Raw genomic sequence first — 27,539 nt, forward strand, 5'->3', positions numbered from 1 at the left:
AGCCTTTTTATTGTTTTAACTTTTTTTCTGCATGTAACATTTTCTTTCTGTTGTTCCTATAAAAAGAAACTTATCATTCTAATTTCTGCTGCTATGTTCAGTCGATGTCCAATGAGAAAAAAATCAAAAACTTCGTTCTCGCTAAACCGCAGTTTCAGGTTGTCACCCGTCACCCTACGTAAAACGTTTCGTCATGACGTAGGAGCCTGGCCCTCCTCCTCCCGCAGACCTCGCCCACACGCTCAGCCAATCACAGTGTCGAACTCTCGGCTTGACATCTTCCGCCTCCAATCGCAGGGCACCTCCTCCCCGCCAATGACAGGCGGCCGAGAGGAAACCCCGGTCTTCCGCGGGAATATCAATAAGGGAACCATGGGGAGGAATAGAAGCCTCGACTCTCGCGAGGATGCTCCCGGCGCTCCCTTCTTCCCGAGGCGGGCTGTCACGTGACGCGGCCTCGCCCAATCGCCGCGCGGGCTGCGGGGGTCGCCGCGGTTCCCGCCAAATACGAGCTCGGCGGCCGCGGCAGCAGCGGCGCGGGCGGGAGGGCGAGCGGCAGTGGCCGCCTGAACGGAGCCCGCGCCTCCGCCGCCTGAGGGGAGCTCGAGCCGCCGCCGGGGCGATGCTGGAGGAGCTGGAGTGCGGGGCGCCGGGCGCCAGGGGAGCGGCCGCAGGTCGGTTCGGGCCCGCGCCGAGGGGAAGGGGGGGCGCGGCGCGCGGCCTGCGCAGGCCGAGGTGGCGGTTGGGGGCGGACGGGCCTCCCGGCCCCGGGCCCGCTCCTCTTCGGCGGGCGTTTGGTCGGTGCGGCCGTTACAAGCTGAGCGAGGGCCTTCGCGACCCGCAGGGCGCCCTCCTTGACGTTATTGTTGCGCCGCGACCATTTTTTTCCCGGCGCTTTTGCGTCAGTTCGTCCTTCCAGGGCTCTCTGCGGTGACGGGTCGGTGTGGCCAGGAGGGGAGACTGAGGCCCAGGGAGGCGAAAGGGCTGGCTTTGCAGGTTGCCGAGTGCGTTTGTGCCCCCTGAGCAAGTCGGACCGTGCAGCGGCCCTCTGGCCGGGTGGGGAAACTGAGGCCCGGGGTCACACGGGTTCGGGGACCAGAACGCTGCGTCTGCGGCTCAGGGCAAGCCCAGGTAAGAGCCCTGGCTGGTGGGATCGCCAGGGAGCTGGGACTCGGGGGTTCTTGATCCTGCCCGCCGTGCAAGGTGAAGACCTGTCTTCCCCTCCCCCACCCCATCTTGGAAGGGGGCTTTCTGGCACCTGGCAGAGCCTCCGAAACGTGGGATGGCGAACCAAGGAAGACCAGACTGCCTGTCTACCTTGCTTGACTCCCATTGTATCCCTAGCCCTTGACGCAATGCTTGGCACATAGGAAGTGCCCGACAGATAAGGGTTGACAAGGAAATCAACTAGTCTAACCCAACACCTGGGCAGCGTTGACATTGGGGGCTCTCCTGTGCACTCTTGGGGTGTTGAGTAGCATCCATGGCCTCCGCCCATTAGATCCCTGAGCCAACCCCTTTTCCCTATTTGTGACACCAAATACGTATCCAGGTACTGCCAAGGGGCCTCTGGTGGGGGGCGCAGAATCGCCCCCTAGTTGAGAACCATTCCTTCAATCGTTTCCCGACTCTGAAATTTCAGAGACCTAAAATCCCTATAAATAAAGCTGCGGCTGATTGTCATCGACAGTCACTTGGTCCCGTAAGAATGTTTAATTAAAAAAAAATTAGGGGCGCTTGGGTGGCTTTGTCGGTTAAAGCGTCCGACTTCGGCTCAGGTCACCATCTCGCGGTCTGTGAGTTCAAGCCCCGCATCGGGCTCTGTGCTGACAGCTCAGAGCCTGGAGCCTGTTTCAGATTCTGTGTCTCCCTCTCTCTCTGCCCCTCCCCTGTTCACGCTCTGTCTCTCTCTGTCTCAAAAATAAATAAACGTTAAAAAAAAAAAATTAAAAAGCACTACCTACTGTGACCCTCCTCTCATAAAAAGAAGGGATGTTTAAAGGCTAGATAAAATTAGGAGGGGTGTAATCTTAGAATGAAGAGCATTGGTGACTACACACGAGTGTGTGTGAATTGTACGTGTACCGCTGAACAATCTGGATCCCTGGGTGGGCTACTGTTTTGTGTCAGCTTGTAGCTTTGGGGCCCAGGTCACTTGCCTTCCGCTGGCATCAGAGCTGGTGACTCGGGGCCACACCAGTAATACTTGGGGTTGTCCTAGAAGTAAATGTAAGTAGCTAGAGATTATGTATCTTCAGTTAAGAGGGGAAGAACATGACTTGGGTAACAGAACTTGAGGATGATGTTGTCTTGAATTGGGTAGAAAGGAAATGTGCATCCTCGGGGTACTTTTCTTATCTTCTCAGCTTGGGGGACAGCCAAGGTTTTCAGCTTTTTACAAATGCTCCCTTGTATGTATCTTTTACAAAACTTATGTAGCATGCCCCAGGTAAGTTTTTTCAAGCCAGATATCCTAGCAGGTGTCAGCTTTCAAACTTACTCTAACCGATTTAAGGATATTTTTTCCAAAGACTTAGCTCTGTTTGCCGTCATTTCTGTATCAGCTCTGATATTATTATTAGATGCCTTTCCTGAGATTTTTTTTTTTTTTTTTTTTTCATGCAGGAAAACATTCTCCTTTATTTCCTGACAGCACTTTAGCTCCAGCCTGGCAAGATTTATAGATTCTTATTTTAAAACAATAAGCCCTAGGGGCAACTGGGTGGCTCAGTCGGTTAAGCGTCCGACTTCGGCTCAGGTCATGATCTTGTGGTCCGTGAGTTCGAGCCCCGCGTCGGGCTCTATGCAGACAGCTCAGAGCCTGGAGCCTGTTTCAGTTTCTGTGTCTCCCTCTCTCTCTGCCCCTCCCCTGCTCATGCTCTGTCTGTCTCTCTGTGTCAGAAATAAATAAACGTTAAAAAAAAATTTTTTTTAAAAACAAAACAAAACAATAAGCCCTATTCTGATTTTATAGATTTGGTAGTGAGGTGGGGTTGGATTGGAGGAGAACATTTTGGGGTCATTAATGGTGAAATTGCTAACACATTATTTTCTCTCATCTTTGCTTGCACTCATTCCTTTTTTCTTTTTTTAAAGATTTTTTTTTTTCAATTTTATTTATTCTGAGACAGGGGGAGAGAGAGAGAGAGAGAGAGAAAGCTAAAGTGCAGGGGGTGGGGGCAGAAAGAGAGAGAGAATCCCAAGCAGCTTCTATGCTGTCGGCGCAGAGCCCGACGTGGGGCTTGATCTCACGAACCAAGAGATCATGACTTGATTGAAATCAAGATTTGGATGCTTAATCGACTGAGCCACCCAGGCGCCCCATTGAAGATTTTATTCTTAAGTAATGCCCCACAACTGAGCCAGCGGATGCCCCATCATTCCCCTTTCCGCTGTCCCTATTACTGGACTCGTTGGTTTCCCACTGAGTGCCAGTTCTGAGCTAGGTGCCAAGGGTGTGGTACGGAACTCCTCTCCCTGTTGTTACAGGCTTCCTGTTGGGAGGGAGACATAATAAACAATGTAACTTTCAGAGCGATAAGTGCCACAAGGAGATGAGAAGATGTGACAGTGTTGAGAGCAGAATTTCTCGACCTATTACGATTTGGGGCAGAAAATTCTGTCGTGGGTACTGTCCTGTGTATTTTAGGATATTTAGCAGTATCTGTGTCCTCTAACCCCTAGATGCCCCCCCCCCCCCGCCCGCCGCAAGACAACCAAAAATTTCCCTAAACGTTGCCAAAGGCCCTGGGGGTAGGGGTGGCAAACAAAAATTGCCCCCACGGGACAACCACTTTGGACATATTAGGTGCTGCATATGCATTTACTACTTCAGGATTTCCAGCTTTTAGTAACTTGTCCTTTGGTACTTTTATTCACAGCCATGGATTGCAAAGACAGACCAGCTTTTCCAGTCAAGAAGTTAATACAAGGTAGCTTTCTGGGAAGGGGTTATATACTGTTCACAATTTATATCCTTCATGGTCTCCTCAGTTGTGTTTTTACTTTCCTGCGAGCAGAGGCCTTCTGTTGGGGTCGTCGGCAGGAGCATCAAGGGGCCCGTGGGGGGCGTGGGAGATAAACACTCACACCTCCAACTGGAAGGAAACCCATTTGGTTGCATTACTGATTTCTTAGATTTCCAGGAGCAAATCCAGCGGTCACTGCCTTTTGTAGGGTTTCTCTACTTCAGCTCTGTTGACATTCTGTCCTGTATATCGTAGAGTTTAGCGGTGTCCCTGGTCACTTTGCCCATGTCATGACAACCAGTGACGTCTCCAGACTTGCCTAGACATTCCCGACAGGCACACCTTCCCCTGGTTGAACCACTGTACAGGAAGATAAATGCGTCCAAATCCTTCTGTGTGAGAAGGGTAGTATATCTGCCCTCAGGGCAGACCGGACCGTATACAAGACCGTGGTTTCTGGTTTTTAAAACTCGGTATCTGGTTCCCTGTAGCAGCTTCCCTCCTCCTGTGGGGACAGATAGCAAGTTTGGTGTTGAGGGGAGTCACGTTAAGGGCAGCAGTGTCGGAGATGGAAGGATTAGGGGCAGGGGCCAACTGGGGCACCCGAGGACAGGCGTGTTTTCTAGAGAAATCCCCCCCAGCCCCGCCTCGAGCCCAGCAAGGCTGATACTTGCTGAGCACGTGGAATATTAGAGTACTGATGAGCTGTTGCTCTCCTCACTTCCCCTGTAAAGACGCCCCCCCCCCCCCGCTCTGTTTCAGCTCGCCTGCCCTTCAAGCGCCTGAACCTCGTCCCAAAGGAGAAAAGTGAGGACGCGTCGGATGACACGAGGAGCCCTGAGGGTGCCCCTGCACAAAGCCGAGTCCCTCATCTAGAGACCTCTTTGGACAACTTGGAGAACAGCTGTCATATGGGTTCTGACATAGATTTTAATCCAAAACTTGTCAATGGGAAGGGTCCCTTAGATAACTTTTTAAGTACAGTCAAAACCAGTATTGACCAGACCACGGTCATCACCGGTTTGACGGAGGACTCGAGTGACCAGCTAGATGGCGTCGCGGCCCTTAGTAAACTAAAGCCTGCCGCCTCTCCCTCCGAGGAGGCCGTGAGTGGGGCCGGGGAAGAAGCTGGAGGTGAGAGGGGGCTGCCGGAGGCCAGTCTGAAGGACAAGCTGACGTGTCCTGAAGAGACCCTTTCAGACATTCCATGCAAAGCAGAGGAGGAGGGTGCTGTTTCCAGAGGTGCAGAGAGGAGTGGAGAGGGGCAGGAAGGCTCGCTCCAGAGCTGCCCCGAGCTGACAGGTGGTCTGAGAACATGCTCCGAGAAGGACCAGGACGGTTGGAGTGAAGCCAGGGGCATCCTGTTCAAAGGGAAGGTGCCCGTGGTGGTCTTGGAGGACATACTGGCTGCAAAACCTCCCCGAACCAAGTCTCCTCCCACGCCACCTGCAGACCAGGGCTCGCCCTCTGATAGCGAGATGCTGGAGTCCGGCCCCGAGGAAGACTCTGTTCTTAGCCACTCGTCCGGGGGTTCTTCCTCTCCTACCAGCTCACCCGAGGGGCAGTCTGCTCCCAAAAGGCATCCCAGCAGTCCCGGACCCTTCCCCACCTCCACACCCATCCGCAGAGTAAGTATCTCTGCTCAGTGCCAGTGTGGCAGTGCTGACAGGAGTCGCCTGGGACCGCCGTGTCATCCAGGTGCTTGGTGGCCAAGCAGGTGGGGCCGCAAACAGATGCGGAATTCTTTCGATATCCAGAACCATTAGGGGTGTTCGGGGGTGGCTCTGTTAGCCCCCAGTGTGTCAAGTGCCATCTTGGTAGCCGTGGTTGTTCACGCCTAACGAATGCTGCTAGTAACTCAGCAGTTTTAGTGACGGAACGGTTGTAAGCAGGCAACCATGAGCCCTCATGGCAAATGTGAGTTCCCTCCATTTCTTCTTCCTGTTCCGAGAGCCCCGTAAGGGTTTTGATGGTAAAAAGTCAGTCAGCGTTGGTGGAAAGGCCCCAAGGCCACAGGAAGGATAAACTGGGGATTCTGTAGGGTCAGCCCTCGTCCGCCTAGACAGCCATCTGAAAACCTCCCCCAGAGCAGCAAGAACAAAAGAAAAACCTGGCACCGTTTTTCAGGCCCACAGAAGGATGGCCTCTGAAATGCTTGTTGGTGTCACCGCTTTGCGATGAGCATGATGACGGCTGTCTCTGTTCTCATCTGCCCATAGGGTCTTGTGGTTGAAACTGGTAATATCAGTCAAGAATCCAGAGGTGTGTTTAACGGTGTTTTGTTTTGGGTTTTTGGGTTTTTTTTTTTTTTTTTTTTTTGGTTTGTTTTTTGTATTGGTAGGATTTTTGTTTACTTGAGGTTTTTGTTTTTGTTTTTGTTTGTTTTAAGTAAGCCCTACGTCCAGCGTCCAGCGTCCGGAGTCACCCATCCCAAGGAGGCTCTGTGCTGTGAGCACTATCAGTGCAGAGCCTGACGCGGCACTTGGGGCTCGATCCCACGAACCGCGAGATCGTGACCTGAGTTAAAATTAACCAACTGAGCCACCCAGGCGCTCCCCCCGGCCCCCCCACCGCTGTTTGTTTGTTTGTTTTTTTGATGTAAATTAGATCCTGGTTGGATCATTCAATATCTACCTGCTTGATTTGACCTTGCTCACTTTCTGAAATTGGGTCTCTGGAGGAAAAATTATGTTTCTAGACGATTTCATGTCATTTATATCCTGAGAGGTGCAAGAGAGAAGAAAATAGCTTTCACTTCAGGCTTTCAAAATATCAAAAGTGGAAGTCTTTTTTTTCCTTCTAAGTTTCTAAATGTTGCAGATGGATGCACATTTTCAAACTTCCGCCTGAGCCATTAATCAGACTCTCAGACTCAGGGCTGAAGCCCCTTTTTGTTGTCAGCCATCTTGTTTGGGTCAGCCAATCGCTTGAAATCCACTGTCACATGACATGGTGCAGCCAGTTAGCCTCGAGAACAGGACGTGTACACGTGTTTCCATTCTTTTTTTTTTTTTTTTTTTTTAAATTTTTTTTTTTTTTCAACGTTTATTTATTTTTGGGACAGAGAGAGACAGAGCATGAACGGGGGAGGGGCAGAGAGAGAGGGAGACACAGAATCGGAAACAGGCTCCGGGCTCTGAGCCATCAGCCCAGAGCCGGACGCGGGGCTCGAACTCACGGACCGCGAGATCGTGACCTGGCTGAAGTCGGACGCCCAACCGACTGCGCCACCCAGGCGCCCCAACGTGTTTCCGTTCTTAATCACTTCATTTCTTACGTGTGTTTTTGTTCCCACAGCAAGGCCCGAGAATCGGGAAGTGACATAGTTGGGCCTTGTCATGAAACAATTCAGTGTCTGTCTGCTGGCCCACGCAGCACTCCAGACAGCTGAGGGTGCTCAGCTAGGAAGGCCTGCACCTAAGATGCTCGGTCTGACTCTGAACACAGGCTTGCACTTTTGAAATGCTCTAGAAGGCGGTGTTCTCACACAGCTTTGCAAATAATCGTACGCTGTGAGTGGCCAAGGTTCAGACGACCCCAGAGCCTGTGGCAGAAAATTGCCCCTGCTACCCACAGGTGGGCTGGTCCATCACAAGGGTAGAGGTAGCGCCCCCTGATGGCGGTCGACACCAAAAGGATGAGCAAAATGAGGTGATCGTGGGGAGCCTCTGGGCGCCCAGAGGGCCACGCAGCCTGAGGAAGTGGCTGGAGACAGACCATTTGCAACGACACCCGCAGCCTTGTACTTTATCGCCTTCCCCTTCTGCAGCAGGAGTTTTCATGCCACTGTAACTTGTTCGGTTTTATTTGGCTCTATCATTCCCGGAGTCGGTACTGTAAGATTTTTGCATTGGAATCGCTAGGCATCCGCTGGCCCTGTATTGTGTGTGTGTGTGTGTGTTCGTTCCCCTTTCAGGGCACTTGTTAAAATGCAGATCCTGTTGTCTCTTCCCAAGGGAGTCTGATGTAGTCTACCCAGAGAGCTTCATTCTGTTGGGGTTTTTGTGTTGTTGTTTTAAGTACTCTCAGGGTTCCAGAGAATCTCACTTTGAAAAAACAGTCATTTATGAACACCTATTTTAAGTAATCCAGGGTCAGATTACAAGTCAGAAACTAGCCAAACGGTTGCTATTTAGCAAGAGTGTTTTACCATTTGGGATAGAACCATTTCTCAAGTTTGTTTGCATTTTAACTGTCATTGATCCTCCTTGACTGGAGATTCAAGATTATCTTTCCATAAATGATGATGTTGATACAGCTGTGTTCCTGGAATCTTTGCATCTATACAAATGAACCCAGATCGCTGGAACTTTTCCCTGTAGAACTTAAATGACACAAGTATTAAGTTCTTTGTGTTTAAAGAACATAAAGGAAGCATGGCAGTCCTCTCTGGCCCCCCTGTCTCTCCTGGGAGGCTGTCATTTTACGTTTCTCTGTGTGGTGTATGTGAGGCCTCCCTTGGGAATACACAGTATCATTTTGTTTCCTCACCTGAGCCACGTGCTGTAAATATGTTTCTTTTTCATTCTGGGGTGTGAAATCATTGGGCTGGGATGATGTATCTCTTGTTAGCTGCCATATCTTATACCTCTCGTGTGGACAAACTTTAGCTCACAGACTCATTCTGGTTGGTGGATGGTTCCATTTCTCATTCTCAGCCAAGACAGAACAATGTGCTTCCTTCTACATGTTTCCTTGGGCTGCTGTGGAGTAGAATTTCGAGGTCCCAGGAATGCACACACTAATTTTTGCCTGCTTGCCCTCGACTATGGCTGGACCGATTTGGGTTGTATCTCTTCCCTGTGATTGGGTTTTTAGCTACTCCTGCATGCCCACTACTCTGCACCTCGTTCACTGCTGCTTATGAGCTAAGAAACGAGGTCTCCTTATGTATAAATTCAGAACAAGCGGCTCTGAGAGGATCCTGCCAAATAAAGTACAAGAGTGTTCGTGCATCTAGTTAAATCAGTATTGATGACATGGGATAGTTGATGTGTGTATTTCAGCTTCCTTCTGGGATGTGGATCTTGTATTTGAATTCCAAATAGGTAACACATACGGCCTAGACTTGGAGAGAGTTCCGTGAGCACTTGGGCCGAATATCAAGGAGATAACATTGTATCAGACCAGTAAGGTCCACCTGAGAGCCCAGAGAAGCAATAGATACGGGTTCTGCACGAAATCGTAATTGCTCTGATTGCTGGACGTCCTTGGTCGGCTCCTGGGAATCCTGTCAACTCTACTGTGCCTGGACTCAGCACGGCGGGAGGGGACCTCGAATTTGCAACTGAAACTCACCAAGTGTGGGCAAGACTGCCCCAATGTGCTTTCCCCAGGTGCTCTCGCACAGCAGTCTGGATCATATTCAATACTGTAAATTTGAACGCACAGGACAACGACAGATACAGCAACGTGCAGATTCTGCTGTTCAGTCCTTTATGGTGGGGGTGAGGACCACAGACATGGCAGGCAAAGTGACTCTGGAGAAGGCAGGTGCTTTCTCTTAAGCCCTTGGTAAAACCGCTTTGGTAACTGGGCATTTGCGCTGCTACGTGCTTAGTGCAGACAGGCTCGAGCACAGTGTGCGTGGCTTTCATATGCCTCTGCTCAGCCATTTCCTAAGGGAAGATGTAATTCACAGTGGGAAGGATGTCTTGTCGAATGTATTGGTCTGTAAGTTTTATCCTGGAAGAGGTTTTGGACTTTCCCAAATAGATCATCGCCATGCAATTTTTGTCAGTGTGTCAGAGCGTTTCAAGAGAAACAGGCCTTTGGTTTTTTCAGTTCCACATCAGTCCCATTTTTTGGCTGCCTCTCCAAGACTCAAAGGAGCCTGGGCAGTTACTGCTTTTCTGGCCTGAGCTCTCTCTCCTCCTGTTCGGCCAGCTGATGGTTTGGGTTTCAGGATTCCCCGCTCTGGAGATAGCTTAGGCCAGTGGTCTGAACTTGCTTATACTCCTGCCTGAGGCCACGCTGCCAGCCTGGTGAGTGAACCCAGCGGTGCGTCTTGGTGAGTCCTCCCAGCCCAGGCTCGCTTTGCAGCAGGATGACAGGGAATGTCATACTCTATGATATAGGGGACTAGACCAGATTGCCACCTCTGGCAAGCTGAGCTTTTCTCCTGAACATTCACTCCACATTCTCGAAGACGCGCTAGGCAGAGAGTACGGATTGGTGGCTCATGGGAATCCAGCCCATAGATGTGTTTGATTTAATTCACGTAGTGTTAATTTTTACACATTACCTACAAAATTTAAATACAGTTCCCAACATCAGCCACTCTCGGAAAAATCTGAAGGGGCAGGACTGCTGGGCTGCAGGCCAGTAAGAGCTCTGTCCCTTTTGGACGGGGTGCATCCTCTGTCCTCTGTCGGAAACTACTCCGTGTCACCTGCCTGACACCGAGGCTGGCTGTCCACTGCATTTATTTTTGAGCCTGCCCTGTTTTTCCTGTGGTTGGCCCCCTTCATTTTTGTCACCTGTCTCCTCAGCCTTATCCCCAGAGGCATGGATGTATGTGTTCATGGCAGGTCACGACCTCACTAGGACATTTTAGTGTTTTGGTTCTAATTGGTGGAAACTGGTCACTTGGAACATTGTAGCCTTTTCGTAAAGAAGTTCTTAATCGTGTGAATCCCTTATGCCCACCCCCCTTTCTTGCCCAAAGAAGTGTGTGATTTGTTCTGTGTGATGCAGTGACTGAAACAACCCGTGTTGAAAGAGAAACGTCTCTCATTTCAGATAACTAAGAAACTGGTCAAAGCTTCTGCAGAGAAGGACAAGCTCAGACTGCAAAGAGTAAGACATTGCCCTTGAAGTAGAACGTTAACCTGTGCTTTTTGCATTAAACAGTAAGCAAGCGGGGCGCCTGGGTGGCTCGGTCGGTTGAGCGGCCGACTTCAGCCAGGTCACGATCTCGCGGTCCGTGAGTTCGAGCCCCGCGTCGGGCTCTGGGCTGATGGCTCAGAGCCTGGAGCCTGCTTCCGATTCTGTGTCTCCCTCTCTCTCTGCCCCTCCCCCGTTCATGCTCTGTCTCTCTCTGTCTCAAAAATAAATAAACTTAAAATAAATAAATAAACAGTAAGCAAGGTCCTGTTGTCCCCTTTCCCCGCTTGTCCTGACCATCACTGATAGTTGCTTCATTTCACACAACTGTGCCCTGGGACTTGTGGGTCGCATCATTTTTAGCTTTGCTAAATCGTCCAAAGATTTTGCTCATAGACTTTTCTCTTATTATTATTGTTGTTACTACTGGCTGGATAGTTGGGCATCCCATTGTGGTTGAGCCTTGCCTTCCAAAGGATCCAGTCCCTCTCCCTGCGTCCCAGGCCCCTTCCCACCTGCCGTGCTGGTTTGGTGGCCCCGACACCAGACGGGTGATTCTTGTGCGGCGATCCCTTCTGAGGCTTCACTTCTGTTTTCTGGGGTCACCTCGTGTCACGCACTGCAAAGCAGAGCACTTTTCTCATTGCCGTGGAGGAGAGGGCCAGCGGGCGTCTCCCCCACGCCAGCTGGTGGAAGGGGCCGGCCATGTGCTCACCGGCTGCTCCCTGTGCCGGGCACCTCACGGTGGCATTCGGCCTTTGTGGGTCAGATCTTGACGGCGTTTTTAGGGTTTATCTCATTCTTTGTCGGAATCTCCGAGGTGGGGTGGGGATGGAGCCGGGGCTCCAGTGTGGCTGATTTCCAGAAGCTTTGTCTCATTTAGCAATGAGAAGCAGGGCATCCCCTTGCACAGACACTGTTGGTGTCCTTACCGTCCCCAGACCAGACACCTTCTTCAAGTGTCCTGTGCGTCACAAGAAGATGCAGAGGAAACGGTGTGAGAACTGGAACAGTCCAGACATCTCTCATGGCATGCCGCCATGGCTTTTGTTAAAGCAACCAGGGGTTTCTCAGGGCAGAGGGTGTAGACAAGGGCATAGTCATACGGCTAGACGAAAACTGAGTTGCCAGGGTCCTGATGTTGGGAAACCCATTTCTGATGGAAATGGGCCTTGAAAGTGACCCGTTGCTGTGGCAAAAGGAAGCACCTCTCTGCCTGGCAGGCCAGCTTGTTCAGGAGGAGTTCAAGGTTACAGAATAGCGCAGTGCCTCAGGCCATGTACCAGCTGTTTGGAATGAGGAGCTGATGTAAAGATAAAGTCATTTCTTGCTTTTACTGTTTATTGTCATTTATTTCCCCCTTATTTAGCACATTCCTGCTCCTCATCTCATCCCATTCTTCCATTTCAGAGGAAATAAAACCCTATAATCTTACATGGTTTGGGGAGGAACGAAGGAAAAATGCTTTTGTTTTAAATAGAGAAGTAGAACCTATAGGCATTTCTGTCTGTATTTTATCACGGCTTTCTGGTTAAATAAATGTGGTTCGAGCCTAACAGCAGGTAGCTTGGAGGTGGTTCTTTTTTTTTTTTTTTTTTTTTAATTAAAAAAAATTTTTAATGTTATTTTTGATGACAGAGACAGAGCATGAGTGGGGGAGGGGCAGAGAGAGAGGGAGGCACAGAATCCAAAGCAGGCTCCAGGCTCCGAGCTGTCAGCACAGAGCCCAACGCGGGGCTCGAATCCACAAACCTGTGAGATCACGACCTGAGCCGAAGTCAGAAGCGTAACTGACTGAACCACCCAGGCGTCCCTGGAGGTTCTTCTTTAATCTTTTTTAATTTAGTGAAAAAGAGAGTAACTCTGGCCCACGTTTATACATGGTATTTTGAATGAATCTTAACCTTTTTTTAAGGTTTATTTATTTTTGAGAGAGCATGAGCGGGGAAGGGACAGTGAGGGAGGGAGTCACAGAATCGGAAGCAGGCTCCAGGCTCTGAGCCATCAGCCCAGACAGAGCCCGACGCGGGGCTCGAACTCACGGACCGCGAGAAGCCAGAGGCACTCCAAGACTCTTACTTCGAATTGCCAGCAAGGTCCCTGACAAGTGGCTGGCGGCCCTCACCTTTCTCCCAGCCCGGGGAGCGGGGGGAGGCGGCTTGGGCGGGCGGCTGGCCCTCTGGGAGACGCGCAGGGGCCCAGCCGCGCCTTGTCTCCCGGCCGCAGGACAGGGAGCGTCTGGGCAAGCAGCTCAAGCTACGGGCAGAGAAAGAAGAAAAGGAGAAGCTGAAGGAGGAGGCCAAGCGGGCCAAGGAAGAAGCCAAGAAGAAGAAGGAGGAAGAGAAGGAGCTGAAGGAGAAGGAGAGGCGTGAGAAACGGGAGAAGGACGAGAAGGAGAAGGCGGAGAAGCAGAGGCTCAAGGAGGAGCGGCGCAAGGAGCGACAGGAGGCACTGGAGTGCGTGTGCCCTGGGGGGGGGGGGGGGCGGCGCTGGGGGCGGGAGCGTGCACCCCCAGGCCGCCTGGGACCCTGGAGCGGCCTCTGGCGAGCTCAGGCTGGCTTGGTGTGCAACCGTGCCTCTGGGCTGAAGCTGTGTCTCACGTCTCCCAGGGCGAAGCTGGAGGAGAAGAGGAAAAAGGAAGAGGAGAAACGGTTGCGGGAAGAGGAGAAGGTAGGCTGTGCTCCCAGGACTGCGGAGTTCAGTCCGCTCGACTGCTGCCAGGTGTTCCTCCGTCTTGGGAAGCCAGGTGGCCCTCGCGGGGACTGCCATGTGTGCACATACCCTCCGGTGGCCGGCAGGCTCCCCGTACTCTGCGCCTGGCATGGAGATGGGCTGGTGACCGGCTGGGGGTAGGGTTGGTGGGTTTCGAGAGCAGACCTCAAAGTAATGCCTTCCTCTTAAAAATGCCGGGGCTCCCCTTCCGGGGGCCTTCGGCGTGTTTGCAGACACACATTGCTTCTCTCCATTTCTTTGTGCTTCTCTTTTCTTCCGTTGCAGCGCATTAAAGCAGAGAAGGCTGAAATCACGAGGTTCTTTCAGAAACCAAAGACCCCACAGGCCCCCAAGGTGAGCAGCCGGCCTCCTCTGGCTTGGCTTTTTGTCTTTGGCCTGCTCCTCCTTTTGAAAACATAAGGGTATCTTCTGGCCAGCCAGCTTCCCTTTCAGCAAGAGGAGGTCCCCGCTTGCCTCCTGGAGGGAGCTCTTATTTCTGGTAGAATCCGGAGGCTCAGTATTTTGTCGTTTCACCAGGCGAAAAGTGTCAGGTTTGCTCAAACTACTGCCAGGTGTTTGGAGGTTGCTTCCTAAACAGTTTTGCCTTAGCAGCTGTCGGGGAGGATGTCTGGGAAGAGCCAGTCCTCACCCTCAGGGAGCTGATGCTCCAGATGGGAGGCAAGACTAGGCATAAAAGGACAGTTCAGAATTCAGCACAGAATTCGGCTTCCTCAGCCTGGCATCTGTCCCCTTCTACCAGTGTCTGCCTCCAGAGACGCCAGACTCCCTTCCCCCTCCCTCCATGCTCCAGACGGGACCCATCTCCCCCAGTGCAAGGGTGTCCGTCTAACGATTTCTCTGCATTCACATCCCTTCGTATGTTTGTGTGTTTATACACGTAACAAATGACGAACTGCCATGTCCCTGCTTTGTTTTTGTAGCCGTGTCTTGGATTCTTTCTGTGCTGGCACGCTTGGGCCTGCTTGTTCTCTCTATCGCTGCTTTGAGCTTTCATAGTGTGGATGGCGTCACAGTTTATATGTCCATTGCCCTGTTGATGCCCCATCAGGGGCACACGGAGTGTCACGAACACTCCTCTCTGTACCCGTGCCTTCCTTTAGGACAGCCACCTAGAAGCGGGCCAGACGCTCGGGTTTTTTAACTTCACTAACCCAATGGGTCAAAGAAACTGATATCCTTTTTCACTTTACAGTTTTCCTTGGTTCCAGTTAGACATCGTTTTGTATTTGTTTACCATTTTCTTTCTTCTGTGATTTGCCAATTCCTATTTTTTACCCATTTTTCTGCAAGGTTGGCTTTTCCTCTGACCTCTGGGAGCTGTTTATGCAGCCAGGATTTTCATTCTTGGTGATACACACAGCAGACACTCCCTCTCAGTCTGTTACCCGCCGTCTAACCTGTTCGTGGCATCTTCTGTTGTACAGAGGTTTTTGTTTTAATGGCAACATTTAAGATTTTTTATTTGCATGTGGTTGCAGAGCCTTGTGTACCCTGTGGCCATAGACAGATACGTTCTCTTTCCCAGCGTGTTTTGTTTTTTGCTTGCTTGTGGTTCTTTTGTTTTGGTTTTTGCTCGTTGTGCTTTCATGTGGAGTCCCTTAGCTTGGCTGATCTCTGTAGTTGTTGTGTGGGGCACGGCCCTAACTGTCCTGTGTGGTACCCGGTGTCCCAGCACGTGTTCGTCAGGGAGGCGGGCCGTCTGCTGCTTCTCACCTCGGGCTGTGAGTTGGAATCCCGAGGGATTACAAAGTCATGGAGCCTGGATCCCGTCCCAGAGCATCCCGCGAGCCTGCCGTGGGCAGCGGGGATTTCGGCAGCCCCCGGACGGCCTGCTGCGTGGCCGTGATGCAGGCTGTCCGCCGCAGCACTCTTTCCTCCGTGAGGTTGAAGCCTGGCTTTCTTATACGAACGTCACGGCCATGGACTGTCCTCCCCACTGCCCGTGTCCTCGTGCACTGCCAGCTTTGGGATCCACTGACAAACACATTGCTGGTGCCGGAGGAGCTCTGGGAGGGGACACCAAGCCCACCGGAATCTGCGGTGGATGTGACTCTTCGGACACAGACGCTGAGGTGTCAGGTCCACGGCAGCCTCTGGTGGGGTCGGTGGGGGGATGGGCTCCAGGCCGTGAGCCAGGCTGTGGTGCGGCTCTGGGCAAAGTCACTCTCCCAGGCCTCGGTTTCCTCACCTGGGAGCTCTGCTTTTATCACTCACCACCCCCCTTCTTCGTTTTCATTGTTTAAGAAACTGTTTTTAATTTATTATTTTCATTTGTTTTTTATTTTGAGAGAGAGGGGGTGTGCATGCACAGGCAGGGGAGGTGCAGAGAGAAGGAGAGAGAGAATCCCAAGCAGGCTCTGTAGCTGTCTGTGTAGAACCTGACATGGGGCTTGAACTCTGGAATCGTGAGATGACCTGAGCCAAAGTAAGATGCTTAACCGACTGAGCCACCCAGGCATCCCTCACTGCTACTTTTTAAAGAGCCGTGTTTATTGAGGTGTTGATAGGAAAATTTGCCCGTTCAGTGAGGCTGACAACGTGTGGGACTCCACGGCACCCACATAGTCCAGATCTAGAGTGTTTCTATCACCCCGTGGGGTTCCCTGACAGTCCACAGCCTCCTCCCCCCATCCCCAGCCCCTGGCACCTGCTGAAGTGACCTCCAACCCCGTAGTTTTGCCTTTTCCAGGAACCTGTGTAGGTGACGTCACATGGCATATGGCCTCTTGTGTGTCTCCCGGGACTTCCCAACCCGGACGAATCTGAAGAGCAGAGCGCTGTGTGTCCAGCGGCTTGTCCTCGCGGCTGCCGAGAGGCGGCCGTCCCAGCACGCGGGAGTGCCGTCACACCCTCTTCTCCATTTCAGACCCTGGCCGGCTCTTGCGGGAAGTTTGCCCCCTTTGAAATTAAAGAGCACATGGTCCTTGCCCCTCGGTTTCGGACCGCCTTCGACCAGGACCTCTGTGATCAGTTGGACCAGCTCCTCCGGCAGCAGAACGGCGAGTTCTCCTTCCTGAAGGATCTGAAAGGCCGGCAGCCCCTCAGGTCCGGACCCACCGTGGTTTCCAGCCGAAACACAGACACCTGTAACAGGTTAGTGGCCAGGGGGACGGTCGTCTACCTGTTGGTGAAGTCAGAGCACAGTCGGAGAGGCCGGGAAGGGAGGGGCCCGGGACAGAGCCCTGGGTTCTGGTCTGCTGCTGGCTTGGCTTTGGGCCACTTGTCTCTCTCCGGGCGTCCCATGAGCTCTTGCAGCCCTGCGTGCAGTGGCTTTGCAGGAAGCTGCTGCTGTGGAGTGCGGACTCCTGTCCTGGCTTCCCGGACTCTCGGGGCAGGGATCTTGGTTCCTTCCGTGCCAGCCTCCCTGGGGGGACGTTTCCCCGTTCTTGTTGGTCTGCTTATTCTGCACCACCCTACTTGTATCGATGCTGTGGGCCAGCAACTTAGCAATCTTGTTTCTCCCTCCTCCTTGGCTTTGTGTCCCTGGAGTAAATGCTCCTTAGCTTCGTTGGGACCAGGCGGTCACCCGTCTCCGTGAGATGCTTACAGCCTGCTTCCTCGGGAAGCCTGGGTGGCAAGCGGGCGCGTTGCGGGGGAGGCGCGTTCCTGAGTTTGCTGGCTCCCCCTCAGCGATGTGGTGATCGTGGAGAGCGGCAAGGTCGATGGCGTTCCCGAAAGGAAGAAATTTGGCAGGATGAAGCTCCTGCAGTTTTCCGAGAATCACCGACCGGCGTACTGGGGCACGTGGAATAAGAAGACGACCGTCATCCACCCGCGGGACCCCTGGGCGCAAGACAGGGTGAGCACGTGGCAGGCCTCCGACGGTCCAGGCACGCCCGTCTGCGTTTCCTTCTCGTCTTGCCTTCTGTACGCGGGTCTCCTGGATTCCACGAGTATTGTCGCTTTTCTGCTCTGACTGACGCACGGTGCCTTTGTTTTCCCAGAAGCTCCTGGACTACGAGGTGGACAGCGACGAGGAGTGGGAGGAGGAAGAGCCGGGAGAGTCCCTGTCCCACAGTGAGGGGGTGAGCACCTGCCCGCGCTGGCTTCAGGCTTCGCCCGGAAGGCAGGCCCCGGGCTGAGTCCGCTCGCACACGGCCCCCGCTTGGCCCACGGGGTTGCCTGAACGTTTCGGGCAGCCTCGAACGTCCCCATTTCCAGCTTGTCTCAGGAAACCTTACCTGGTGACACCAGCCCGCTTGGCAGTGGAGGCAAGAAGCGTCCCCCACTGTTACCCGGGGCCCACTTGCCCCCTGGTCCACTGTGGTCTCCGCACCCCCCGTCCCCGTCTCGCATCTGGGTGGCTTCGCGCGCCGTGTGGTACCTGACGCCGGCCCGCTGTCAGCCACTGGGATCGGTCCCCAAGTTTCTCCCGGTGCTTGTGGCGTCCAGAAAAACGTCTGCCGGGTGTTCGCAGATTCACGTGCCAAGCGAAATCGACACTCTGGGGCTGCGTGTCGTGAACGTCCTTTGTTTTCCTTTTGAGGATGATGACGACGAAGTGGGAGACGATGAAGATGAGGACGATGGCTTCTTCGTGCCCCACGGGTACCTGTCTGAGGACGAGGGGGTCACCGAGGTGAGGGGGCGAGCGGGGAGGTGACGGTCCCCGAGAGAGCTCGGCCGGGCCCCAGCCTGGGGCTGTGACAGCGATGCCATGAGGTTTGCGGGTCAGGGCACTAAACCGCGTCGGGTCTGTTTACGTTTCCTTAGCTAGGGTTGGAACTTACAAGAAGACGTGCAGTGAGCTTTAACAATTGGCATTTGTAAATCCATCACCCCAAATGAAATCTCGGACTTTTCCATCTCTCCAGGAGGTGCCCCCGTGCCCCTTGGTTAACCCCCAACCCCCACCACTGACTTTCTGGACCCTGCCAGACAGTGGAACTTTCGATGGCCTATCGGGATGCAGTGTTTGGGCAGTGGAGAAACAGCCCCGGGGCGGGGCGGGGGGGGTAGGTTTTGTGTCTCCAAGTCAGACTGGAGGGGTCGACGCGTCTTACACGCTTCCAGCTAGCAAGGTAGGCACGTCTGAGGTGCCCACGAGCTCGCCGGTATTTGAGAATGGAGCCGGGCCTGCTGTGGAAGGTGCCGGGCCCGGCGGTTGAACTGGGCATGAGATTTGGGGTTGGTGATTTGAGAGCCTTGGCATGACATACTCACCAGGAAGTCCCGAGCGGCCTTGAGAGGCTTACTGGTGACATTAGGAAAATACCTGAGACTTTTGCCGGTCGTGGCCAGAGGGAATGCTTCCGGACAGCAAGGGGCACACGTGCCAGTCACGGTTGAGTCTAGGGAAACACTCTGCCGTTTCCCGGCTGGCAGCGTTAGAAGAGGGGTGCAGGACGCAGTGGGGCCTGGGGGTGCGGCGGCCCTGACTGCGGGCGGCCCTGCGCTGCCCCGGCACGCTCTTCTTCCTTGTCACCGTTCCGGAGGCGGGATGCGGGGGCCCCAAAGTAAGCATTGTTCTCCCACCTGCAAGGAGTGTGCCGACCCAGAGAACCACAAGGTTCGCCAGAAACTGAAGGCCAAAGAGTGGGACGAGTTTCTGGCCAAGGGGAAGAGGTTCCGCGTGCTCCAGCCTGTGAAGATCGGCTGCGTCTGGGCGGCCGACAAGGACGGAGGCGCTGACCTGAAGGTGCTCCAGCAGTTCACGGCGTGCCTCCTGGAGACGGTCCCCTCGGAGGAGGAGCAGACGCCCAAGGCCTCCAAACGAGAGAAGAGGGACCAGCAGAGTGAGTGCTGGTGCCTGGTGGGAGCGGGAGCGGGAGCGGGAGGGGGTCGGGCTCCCGGCTGTCCTGGGCCCAGGAAGACTTTATCAGGTGTCTGGGTTAAAACGTGCAAGGTCTTTCAACAGATAACGAAAGCCAGTGCTTGCTGAGCGCATCTGTTCACCCTTTAATACACCAGCCACACAGGGCAGCTACTTTGATTAGCACGCTCCCCCGGAGAGCCTGGCCGAGGCCACACACATCCCTGCCGACTGTGCCTCCTTGCTCCTCAGAGCTGGGAGAGGCCCGGCGACCCAGAAGGAGCGTGTGGCGGCCATAACTAAGGAGAAATAGGCTTGTGGTGTCAGGCGTGGTGGTTCAGCCAGAGACCCCCCCCCCCCCCCCCCCCAGAAGCTTGGCCTTCACAGACTTTCTGCAGCTACTTCCTGTGTCTTAAACCTGCCCTTAGAAGGCCACCCAAGGGCGCCTGGGGCTCAGTCAGTTAAGCATCGGACTCTTGGTCTCCGCTTAGGTCTTGATCTCAGGGTCGTGAGTTCAAGCCCTGTATCGGGGTCCACACTGGGTGTGGAGCCTGCTTTTAGAAATAAAGTTGTGGTTTTTTGTTTTGTTTTTTATTAAAAAAAAAAAAAAAGGGCCCTCTCGAAGCTGACCGTGTGTCTTAACCTTGGTGACCAACCAGGGAGCAGCGTGCGATGTTTGTTCTCTTTCTCCTCGTGTCTCCCACCCCCCCCCCCCCCCCGCCCCCGTGTCCCCTTCCCCTGCCAGTCTTGGCCCAGCTGCTCCCGCTGCTGCACGGGAACGTGAACGGAAGCAAGGTGATCATCCGGGAGTTCCAGGAGTGCTGCCGCCGAGGGCTGCTCGGCAAGGACACGGGCAGTCCCGACAGCAGCTCCGCCAGCCCGCCGAGCCCCGGCTCTTCCCGCCCACAGACCCCCACCAGCAGCGAGGATGCCGCCGTCCCCTCCAAGGCCAGGCTCAAGCGGATCATCTCTGAGAACTCGGTGTACGAGAAGAGGCCTGACTTCAGGATGTGCTGGTACGTCCACCCGCAGGTGCTGAAGAGCTTTGACCAGGAGCACCTGCCCGTGCCGTGCCAGTGGAGTTACGTCACCGTGGTGCCCTCGGCCGCCAGGGAGGACAGTGGCGGCATCCCGGCCGCGGGGCCCGGCCAGGGGACGCCCGTGTCGCTGAAGAGGAAGTCCGCGGGCAGCATGTGCATCACCCAGTTCATGAAGAAGCGCAGGCACGACGGGCAGGTGAGGGGCGGGGCGGGGCGATGCCCCCGGGCTTTCTTGCTTGCAACAAACAGAGTGCGTTTTGTAGAGCCGTTGCAGATCGGCGGCAAGAGTGATCAGAAAGCACAGCGGTTTCCCATACGCGCCCCCCCCCCCCCCGTCCCCAGCTGCAGTTTCCCCACTGTTGACCCGGCGCCAGAGCCGTGCGTCTGTCGTCACGGACAGCCTGCGTCCACATGTCCTCCTCACCCAGAGTCCCGGTTGACGTCAGGGGTCCTGCCTGGTGCCGCGTGTTCTGCGGGTTTGGGCAGGCGTACGACGGCGTGTGTCCACCACAGAGCACCTCCACGCACCTGAACGTGCCCTGGGTTCCGTCTGCTCATCCGTCCTTCCCTCCACACTCCGGGGGACCACGCATCTGCTGTCCCCGTCGTTTTGTCTTTTCCAGAATCGCAGGCTCAGGTGCACACAGCGTGTAGCCTTTTCGGGTTGGCTTCTCGCGTCGCTCTGTGTGTGTCCGATTCTTCCGTGTTTTTTCGTGGCTGGACAGCTCGTTTCCTTTTAGCACGCGACAGGGTTCCGTGCAATGACTTTTTAGTTGAGTTTTTTGTTTTGTTTTGTTTTTAACTTTCTAAAAATAATTTTGAGGAAGAGCGAGCATGAGTGGGGAGGGGGCACTGGGAGAGGGAGAGAGAGACAATCGCAAGCAGGCTCCCCCCCACTGTCAGTGTGCGCGTTGGGCTCGATCCCACCCACGAACCATGGCTGTGATCTGAGAAGAAATCAAGAGTTGGATGCTCAACGAACTGAGCCACCCAGGCACTCCCAGTTTTTAGTTTTTTAAAATCTCTTTTTGCTTTTACATTCACTTAACGTGACTATTAAGCATTTATTCTGCATCAGGGACCCTGCTAGAGTTTGTAGGCAGCGATGAGCAGAACCCATCGGATGGGAGGCACAGATAGGAGTTTGTCACAGGAATAGTGGGCTAATCACAAACAGGCAGCTCGGGAGCAAGTACCCAGAGCAGAGTGTGGGGACCTGGGGGGTGGGCGGCCTCCTGGGGACACCCGTGTGGAGTGGCCTCCGGGGCCCTCTGCGTGCCCCGAGGGGCAGGTGCCCCAGCGGCAGCCTTCGCTGATGTTGGCTGTGTCTGTTTTTTTCCTTCCTGGACCGTGAGTGTAACGAGTTTCTTTTCTATCCCGCCTCTGAGTCTCACTGGAAACCTATTTTCAGGATGAGCACTGGGTCCTCGTTTTAGGCAGGCAACTCAGAGTTAGAGGTTTTATGGGGATGAGACAGGGGGGTCTTAAAAGTCAGGACTCCTGCTCACGTCCAGCGTCCTCTGCAGGGGAGGTGTGGCTTGGGGAGCTGTGTGCCAAAGGCCGGATGGTGATGCCCCCTCACGCCCCGCTCCTGCCCACTGCTTCTCTGACGTTAGTCACCATCTGGCTTAGGAAATAAAGTGGCCGTTAGAACAGGGAAGCAGGAGAGATTACTCCCGGGGGGGTGTCAGCCCACCTCCCTGCTGGCAGCAGACAGATGAGGCCTTTGGTATGTTGGTTATTGTTTGTTTTTAAGTCTATTTATTTTGAGAAAGAGAGAGAGAGCACAAGTGGGGGAAGCACAGAGAGAGAGAATCCCGAGTAGGCTCCACACTGTCCAACACGGAGCCCCATGCAGGACTCGATCTCGTGAACTGTGCGATCATGACCTGAGCTGAAGTCAGACGCTTAACCGACTGAGCCACCCAGGCGCCCCAGGCCTTTGATACGTCGTAAACCTTCCTTTTAAACTGTCCGTGTTACCTGTCCTCAGTGCAAGGCTGTGTGCAGGGCTCCGCCTGGCCTGTGGACACGGCTTATACCATGGCGAGCCCACCGGGTTAGGGTCGGGGCCTCAGACCCACAAACAACTTCCTTCCCTGGACCTCAGCCGAAATGAGCCGAAACGAGAGAAGAGGGACCAGCAGAGTGAGTGCCGGTGCCTGGCGGGAGCGGGAGCGGGAGGGGGTCGGGCTCCCAGCTGTCCTGTTAGATCTGTTTTGTGTTCAAGCTGTGCTTGAGCAGTAGGACCTTTCCGTGCTGGTGTCACCCAAACAGTCTTAGGAGGAACCTGAGTGTGACTGGCTCTGGTTGAAAGCAGCAGTGGGAACCTGGCTTGAAAATGGCTGGGCTGGAAAACAGCCTAGTTTGTCCCCCTATCTGAGCAGGATCTGCAGGCCTCTGCCCTTCTGTCGTCCCTCAGGGCCCTGCCGTGTCCCTGTCTGTTTCACTGGGGTGGGTGAGAGTCACACGTCCTCGCGTGACGGTCACGGCTGCATCCTGAGCCCCACTGTCCTCTTTCACCCGTGGTCGTCCTCATTTGTGTTCATGACCCACGTTTGCACGGAAAACCTTGATTTTAGCCCCTGTTACGCGTTTCCTTATATCAGGTACTATAGTCGGCACTTTATATGAATCCCCGTGTTTCATTGGCGAGATGCTTCATCTTACTGAGACCAGGAAAGAAAAAAATACTCCCAGTTAACCTAGGGTGACCCCCCAGGGAACTCGTGGATGCATGAGAAAGTGTGTGTCTGGGAATCCATGAAACGGGGAGTCTCAGCTGATGATACATGTGAACAGCAGCCCCGTGCTTTCGTTCCCCGTTCACGGGGGAGGCCTTGCAGAGGCTCAGCGGCGTGGGGAACTCAGCCGAAGGCCACACGGCACGTGAACCACGCTCCAGGCCCTGCGTGTGGCTCACCTGCTGTCCCTGGGGGTCTAAAACTGTTCTGGACAGAAGCACCGCTCAGAGCAGACCAAATCTTTGGAGTCCTGGGCTTGCTGGACCCAGTGGTTCTGACTCAGTAGGTCTCAGGGAGGAATCTAAAGCCTGCATTTTAAAAACCCCTCAAGAAATGGCACGTGACGGGCCCAGGGCCGCAGTGTGGGCCTGCATGGTGTGTGCGTCATGGGGTGAGAGGCCCGGAACACCCGGCTCTGGGGATGCTCTGGGAGTGGTTCCGTGGGCAGCTAGCCTCGCCCCTGCTCTGCAGAGTGGGACACCCTCCTCCACGGTCCCCTCGTGTCGGGCCACCGGTAACGGGGCCCCAAAGCCACGGCATCAACACAGGAGGGTTTGTCTCAGCAACGAGAGGTCCTCGGCTCCTGTGCTGATGGGCTCCCCGTGTCCCGCTCCCTCCTTCCTTAGTATGTGGCCTTGGTCCTCATGGTCACAGGATGGCTGTCGCCCCTCCTGCCCCCAGGACCGAGGTGGCAGAGGCTCCGTTCAGCTGGAAAGGGACACCGTCCCCGACAGACTTCCTCCTGAGCCTCTCTGGCCAGAATCGTTGGCACAGCCCATCAGCTGCGGGAGAGGCTGGGAAAGGGACTGGCCAGCAGCCCCCAACAAAACTCCGGCTCTGTTTTAGAAGCCGGGGAGGGGGGAATGGCTTTGGGGCACATGCTGAGCAGGCCCCCCACCGCACGGCACCCACATAAAGCGGGAGACCCGGGTGGACTTCTAGAAGGTAGGTTGGAAGGCACAGGAGCACGTAGAGTGCTTCCACTTGCGTTTCGGTGAAGCCGCCGGTGCTTCTGTACCCTTGGGGGTAGTTGTCGCAAACCCTAGAGGTGTGCAGATAGAGCTTTTAGACTGGGTTGGGCTGTTTTCATCTGTGGGAGTTTAAAGGTCTGTGTGAGTTCAAAGTAGTCCCGATACGCATGGGTTCACCAGGTGCCCTGGTCAGTGAGCTGAGCAGGCCGAGGAGGGGCGCCAGTCCTGCCGCTGGACGTCTCGTGCGGCCCGAGGGTGACGCGAGCTCTGCGCCTCGGTTTTAGTTGAAAGCGGGGAGAGGTTCTGTGTTCCCTCTCCGGTCAGAAGTCTGTGCTCAAGATGACCCGGAACAGGGTTCTTCCCAGCTGCCGAGCTTTGCCGTGGCCACACAGCGGGACTCGGGGTTGTCCTCCCGGAGTCTCCCGGTGGAAGCCTGGCCCGTCCCGGAGGGCTGCGCTTGGTGGCTCATCTGAAAACCGGCGGAGCCGTGGGAAGCCTTGTTCGCCTGCACTCGCGTGTCCCGTCTGCGGGGCCCGTGAGCGGGGACGATGGGCGGGTCCCTCTTGCCTGGCAGACCCAGCCGAGCGCCTCCTGAGCGGCGTAGTTGAGGGCCGGGCCGTCTGCTGTCCTCAGCCCGGGGATTCTTTTGACACGGGTGGTTGGGAGTCCCCCTTGGTGTCCGGCCATTGGCAGCACGGCTCGCTCTGGGAGCCCTTGTCGTGTCCGTGGGGCTGCCCGGCTGGGCCCTGCGGCAGTCTGCACACCCCCGGTGGCCCTGTGCCGTCTGTCACCCCTTCTCCGGCAAAGGCAGCTTTCTGTAGCGGGGAAGTTCCAAGAGTGTCGTGAGAAATAGGCCTTCTGTTGAAATAGGCCCACCTCTGCCTCGGCTGGTTCTTTGTCGTTCACAAAGGCGCCCGTGTGGATGGTTGGTGTTTGAAATCAGTCCTCCCTTTCACGCTTTCTGTCCTCTCTGGTGAAAGCCAATGGAAACGGCTCCAGGATGTCGGTGGAAATTCTGCTGTCAGTGGAGGCCCTGCCTGGCCCCCGCCCGCAGTTGCTTGGATGGTGTTGTCCCTGGCAGAAGTGATCGAAGCATGAGTGAACCAGAAATCCAGGTTCCTAAGTCAGAGACAGTTCGTAGATAATGCTGGTGGTAGTTTTCGGAGATCTGAGTGATGTCTTTTGACAGAAACTCCCCGTCCCCCAGGGCTCCTTTGCTGATAGGCTCTCAGGCAGACTCCTCAAATTTGTTGCCAGAACAGGTAGAGGTGGGGGGGGGGGGGCACAGTAGCCGCCCTGCCCCACCCGTGGCCCGTCTGCTTCTGCTGCTGCTGTTGATGGCCTGTGCGCCCTTGTCTGTCCAGGTTGGAGCTGGGGACCTGGATGGGTTCCAGGCAGACACGGAGGAGGAGGAAGAGGAGGACGGCGACTGTGTGATCCTGGACATCTCGGATGTTGGGGGTGAGAAAGGCCCAAGCCCTCCTCTTTCATCAGCCTGGCCGGAAGGGAAGAACGTGCCCTTTTGCTCCCACACGCCTCTTGTCTGTAAACAGCGAGGCTGAGTGATGGGACCCCAAAAGGCACTGGGTGGGCCGGGGTGGGTGTGGGCAGTGGGTTCCAGTGCGGGCCCTGGAGGGTCTGACTGGTCTGAAAGCTGCCGTGGGCACATCAGGACTGGACTACGGTGGCCGTAGCGGAAACAGGTGCAGTAATGGTCTGGCATTTGGGTGCTGACCACCCAAATCATGGCACTGTTCCAGAAGCTTCTGAGAGAATCCACAGTGCTGCCCCTGTGGCGTTGACCTGTGGGCTGAGTGCCACGAGGCAGAGTGGTGGAGTCCTGGGGTGGTCTCGGCCGTAGACAGGGCTCAGGGAGACCCGGGGGAGAGGTGGGAGCCCGGTGGATTTCTGGGGCGGGGGAGGGGGGGCAGGGGGGATCGGAAGTACAAGGGTCAGTTGTGAGGACAGGACGCACAGCAGGGCTGGTATGGGTGGTGAGGGAGGCTGAACTGAACTTGCTGAGTGGACTAAGGAGGGGACGGGGTCTGAGGGCAGTGAATACAGCTGTCTCGAGGGGGTATGTGGGGGGACAGCAGCTTGAGCCCCTACCCGGTGTCGGGGTGCGGTCGGCTAAAGCCCCCTCCCTCTCTTGCCTTGCAGAGGCCCAGGCCCCGTGTGGAACCGCTTCCGGAGCTGGGGGGTCCGTGGGGATGGACAGCAGCGAGAGTCCCCCGCCCGCCAGCTCGCTCGGCCCCTGCTGAGTGCCCCACCGGCCCGGTGCGTGCGTGTAGGATGGTTTAGGGATTCACAAACGCCTCTCGGATACTTGAAAGTCCTGCGAGTCTGTGTGAAGAGCACTTTGTCCTGCTTCGCAGACCTCCCCTGAGGTCTGGAAAGTTTTATATAGGATGCTTGATTGGTTCCTTTTGATACGTGTAAAAATGTTCCCCCCAAAGGCTGCATATTAATCTGCCCTTTAATAAAGCATTATCGCGATGTGAGGACCTGTACAGGGAAAGCCTGGTCGCGCCCTGCGGGCCCCGGAGCAGGCACTGTGATGAAATGCTTGTAAATGAGTTGGAGCCCGCTGCGGCTCCCAGACCCCATGTGGGTGTGTATAAACTTATTGTCCAGCCCTGACCCGGCGCGTCTGTCGTCTTTTCGGACACATCGTTTCTTGTGAGTGGGTGTGTGCTGTTACCTGGGGCCTGAGCCGCCCCGCTGCCCGTGCCCAGCTGGCACCCCCCTGCCCCACGCGTGCCTCTGTCCTTTGTATAGAGGCCTGCGCCTTGCGAAAGCACCATCCCAGCTTTGTCGTGAAACCCTCACCCCTGTGCTGACCTAGTTCAAGGTGAAGGCTTCTCAGAAGGTACGCACGCCAGCCAGTCCCCCCTGCCCGTCCCCGAGGTGAGCAGTCCAGTCCAGTCCAGCCGCCGGGACCCGAACTGCACTTCCAGATCAGCATCGGGGTCGGGCCACAGCTCGGGAAGAGGGTGCAGGTGGCTGTGGGCTCCTGGGCCCCGGTCACCGAGGCCCTGAAGCGGCTCTCTGTTGGGGCTGTGGCAGGCCCCCCCCCCCGAGGCATCTGAGCGCATCGGAGACCCGGGGGAGCTGAGATTCTGGCAGAGCTCGTGGACTGCATTCAGCCTGGGCTCCCCGCTTCTGTTCCTGCCGCCCTCACGGGAGACGAGGGGGGCAGCTGCCGAGTCGCCAACACAGGGTGACCCCACCCCACCCCACCCTCGGGGCACTCAAAGGCAAGGGCCCCATTTCTCCCACCCATTTGGGCGGGACTGATGAACACCCCAGTTGCAGGGTGAGGGCCCGGGCCCTGAGCTGTAGTACATCTGTGAATGGGACCACCTCAAACCCCTCAGGTCCCCTGAAACCCGTTCTAATCGGCCACCCAACTACTTGAATCAGCTCCACGTAGCAGTGGGGCAGGGAGGGGACGTGGGGCCAGGGGGACAGGTTGTGTTGGGTTTCCAAGATGGGAGCGCAAAGGG

The 27,539-nt window shown here is 55.2% G+C and overlaps 1 protein-coding gene across 6 annotated transcripts; it reads left to right on the forward strand.

Annotated features, from left to right (window-relative positions):
- Positions 1-368: 368 nt before the first annotated feature.
- CHAF1A (chromatin assembly factor 1 subunit A) lies at positions 369-26,673 on the forward strand. 6 transcript variants are annotated; one of them, XM_045491571.1, is made up of 15 exons: positions 369-674; positions 3,882-3,932; positions 4,731-5,596; positions 10,710-10,766; positions 13,020-13,249; positions 13,403-13,463; positions 13,791-13,859; positions 16,393-16,619; positions 17,157-17,325; positions 17,474-17,551; positions 18,013-18,105; positions 19,009-19,261; positions 20,024-20,514; positions 25,398-25,494; positions 26,194-26,673. In XM_045491571.1, exons 1-15 carry the CDS (start codon positions 407-409, stop codon positions 26,292-26,294), a joined length of 3,111 nt encoding a protein of 1,036 aa, XP_045347527.1. In that variant the 5' UTR covers positions 369-406; the 3' UTR covers positions 26,295-26,673. The 6 variants fall into 6 exon arrangements, with proteins under 6 accessions (XP_045347527.1, XP_045347530.1, XP_045347525.1 ...); XM_045491570.1 differs by having other exon boundaries at positions 394-674; positions 17,471-17,551; XM_045491575.1 differs by lacking the exon at positions 369-674 and adding an exon at positions 742-1,131 and having other exon boundaries at positions 17,471-17,551.
- Positions 26,674-27,539: the final 866 nt, after the last annotated feature.

Source organism: Leopardus geoffroyi, chromosome A2, assembly GCF_018350155.1.
Source record: "Leopardus geoffroyi isolate Oge1 chromosome A2, O.geoffroyi_Oge1_pat1.0, whole genome shotgun sequence".
Classification (NCBI taxonomy): domain Eukaryota; kingdom Metazoa; phylum Chordata; class Mammalia; order Carnivora; family Felidae; genus Leopardus; species Leopardus geoffroyi.

What these genes read in the sequence shown, in the direction of transcription:
- CHAF1A (XM_045491569.1), top strand. Translation starts at nt 407, where the DNA reads ATGCTCCCGGCGCTCCCTTCTTCCCGAGGCGGGCTGTCACGTGACGCG. An exon ending in CGCCAGGGGAGCGGCCGCAG is followed by an intron (nt 675 to 3,881) that starts GTCGGTTCGGGC and finishes TTTTATTCACAG; the next exon opens with CCATGGATTGCAAAGACAGA. An exon ending in ACCCCTGGGCGCAAGACAGG is followed by an intron (nt 17,326 to 17,470) that starts GTGAGCACGTGG and finishes TTGTTTTCCCAG; the next exon opens with AAGCTCCTGGACTACGAGGT.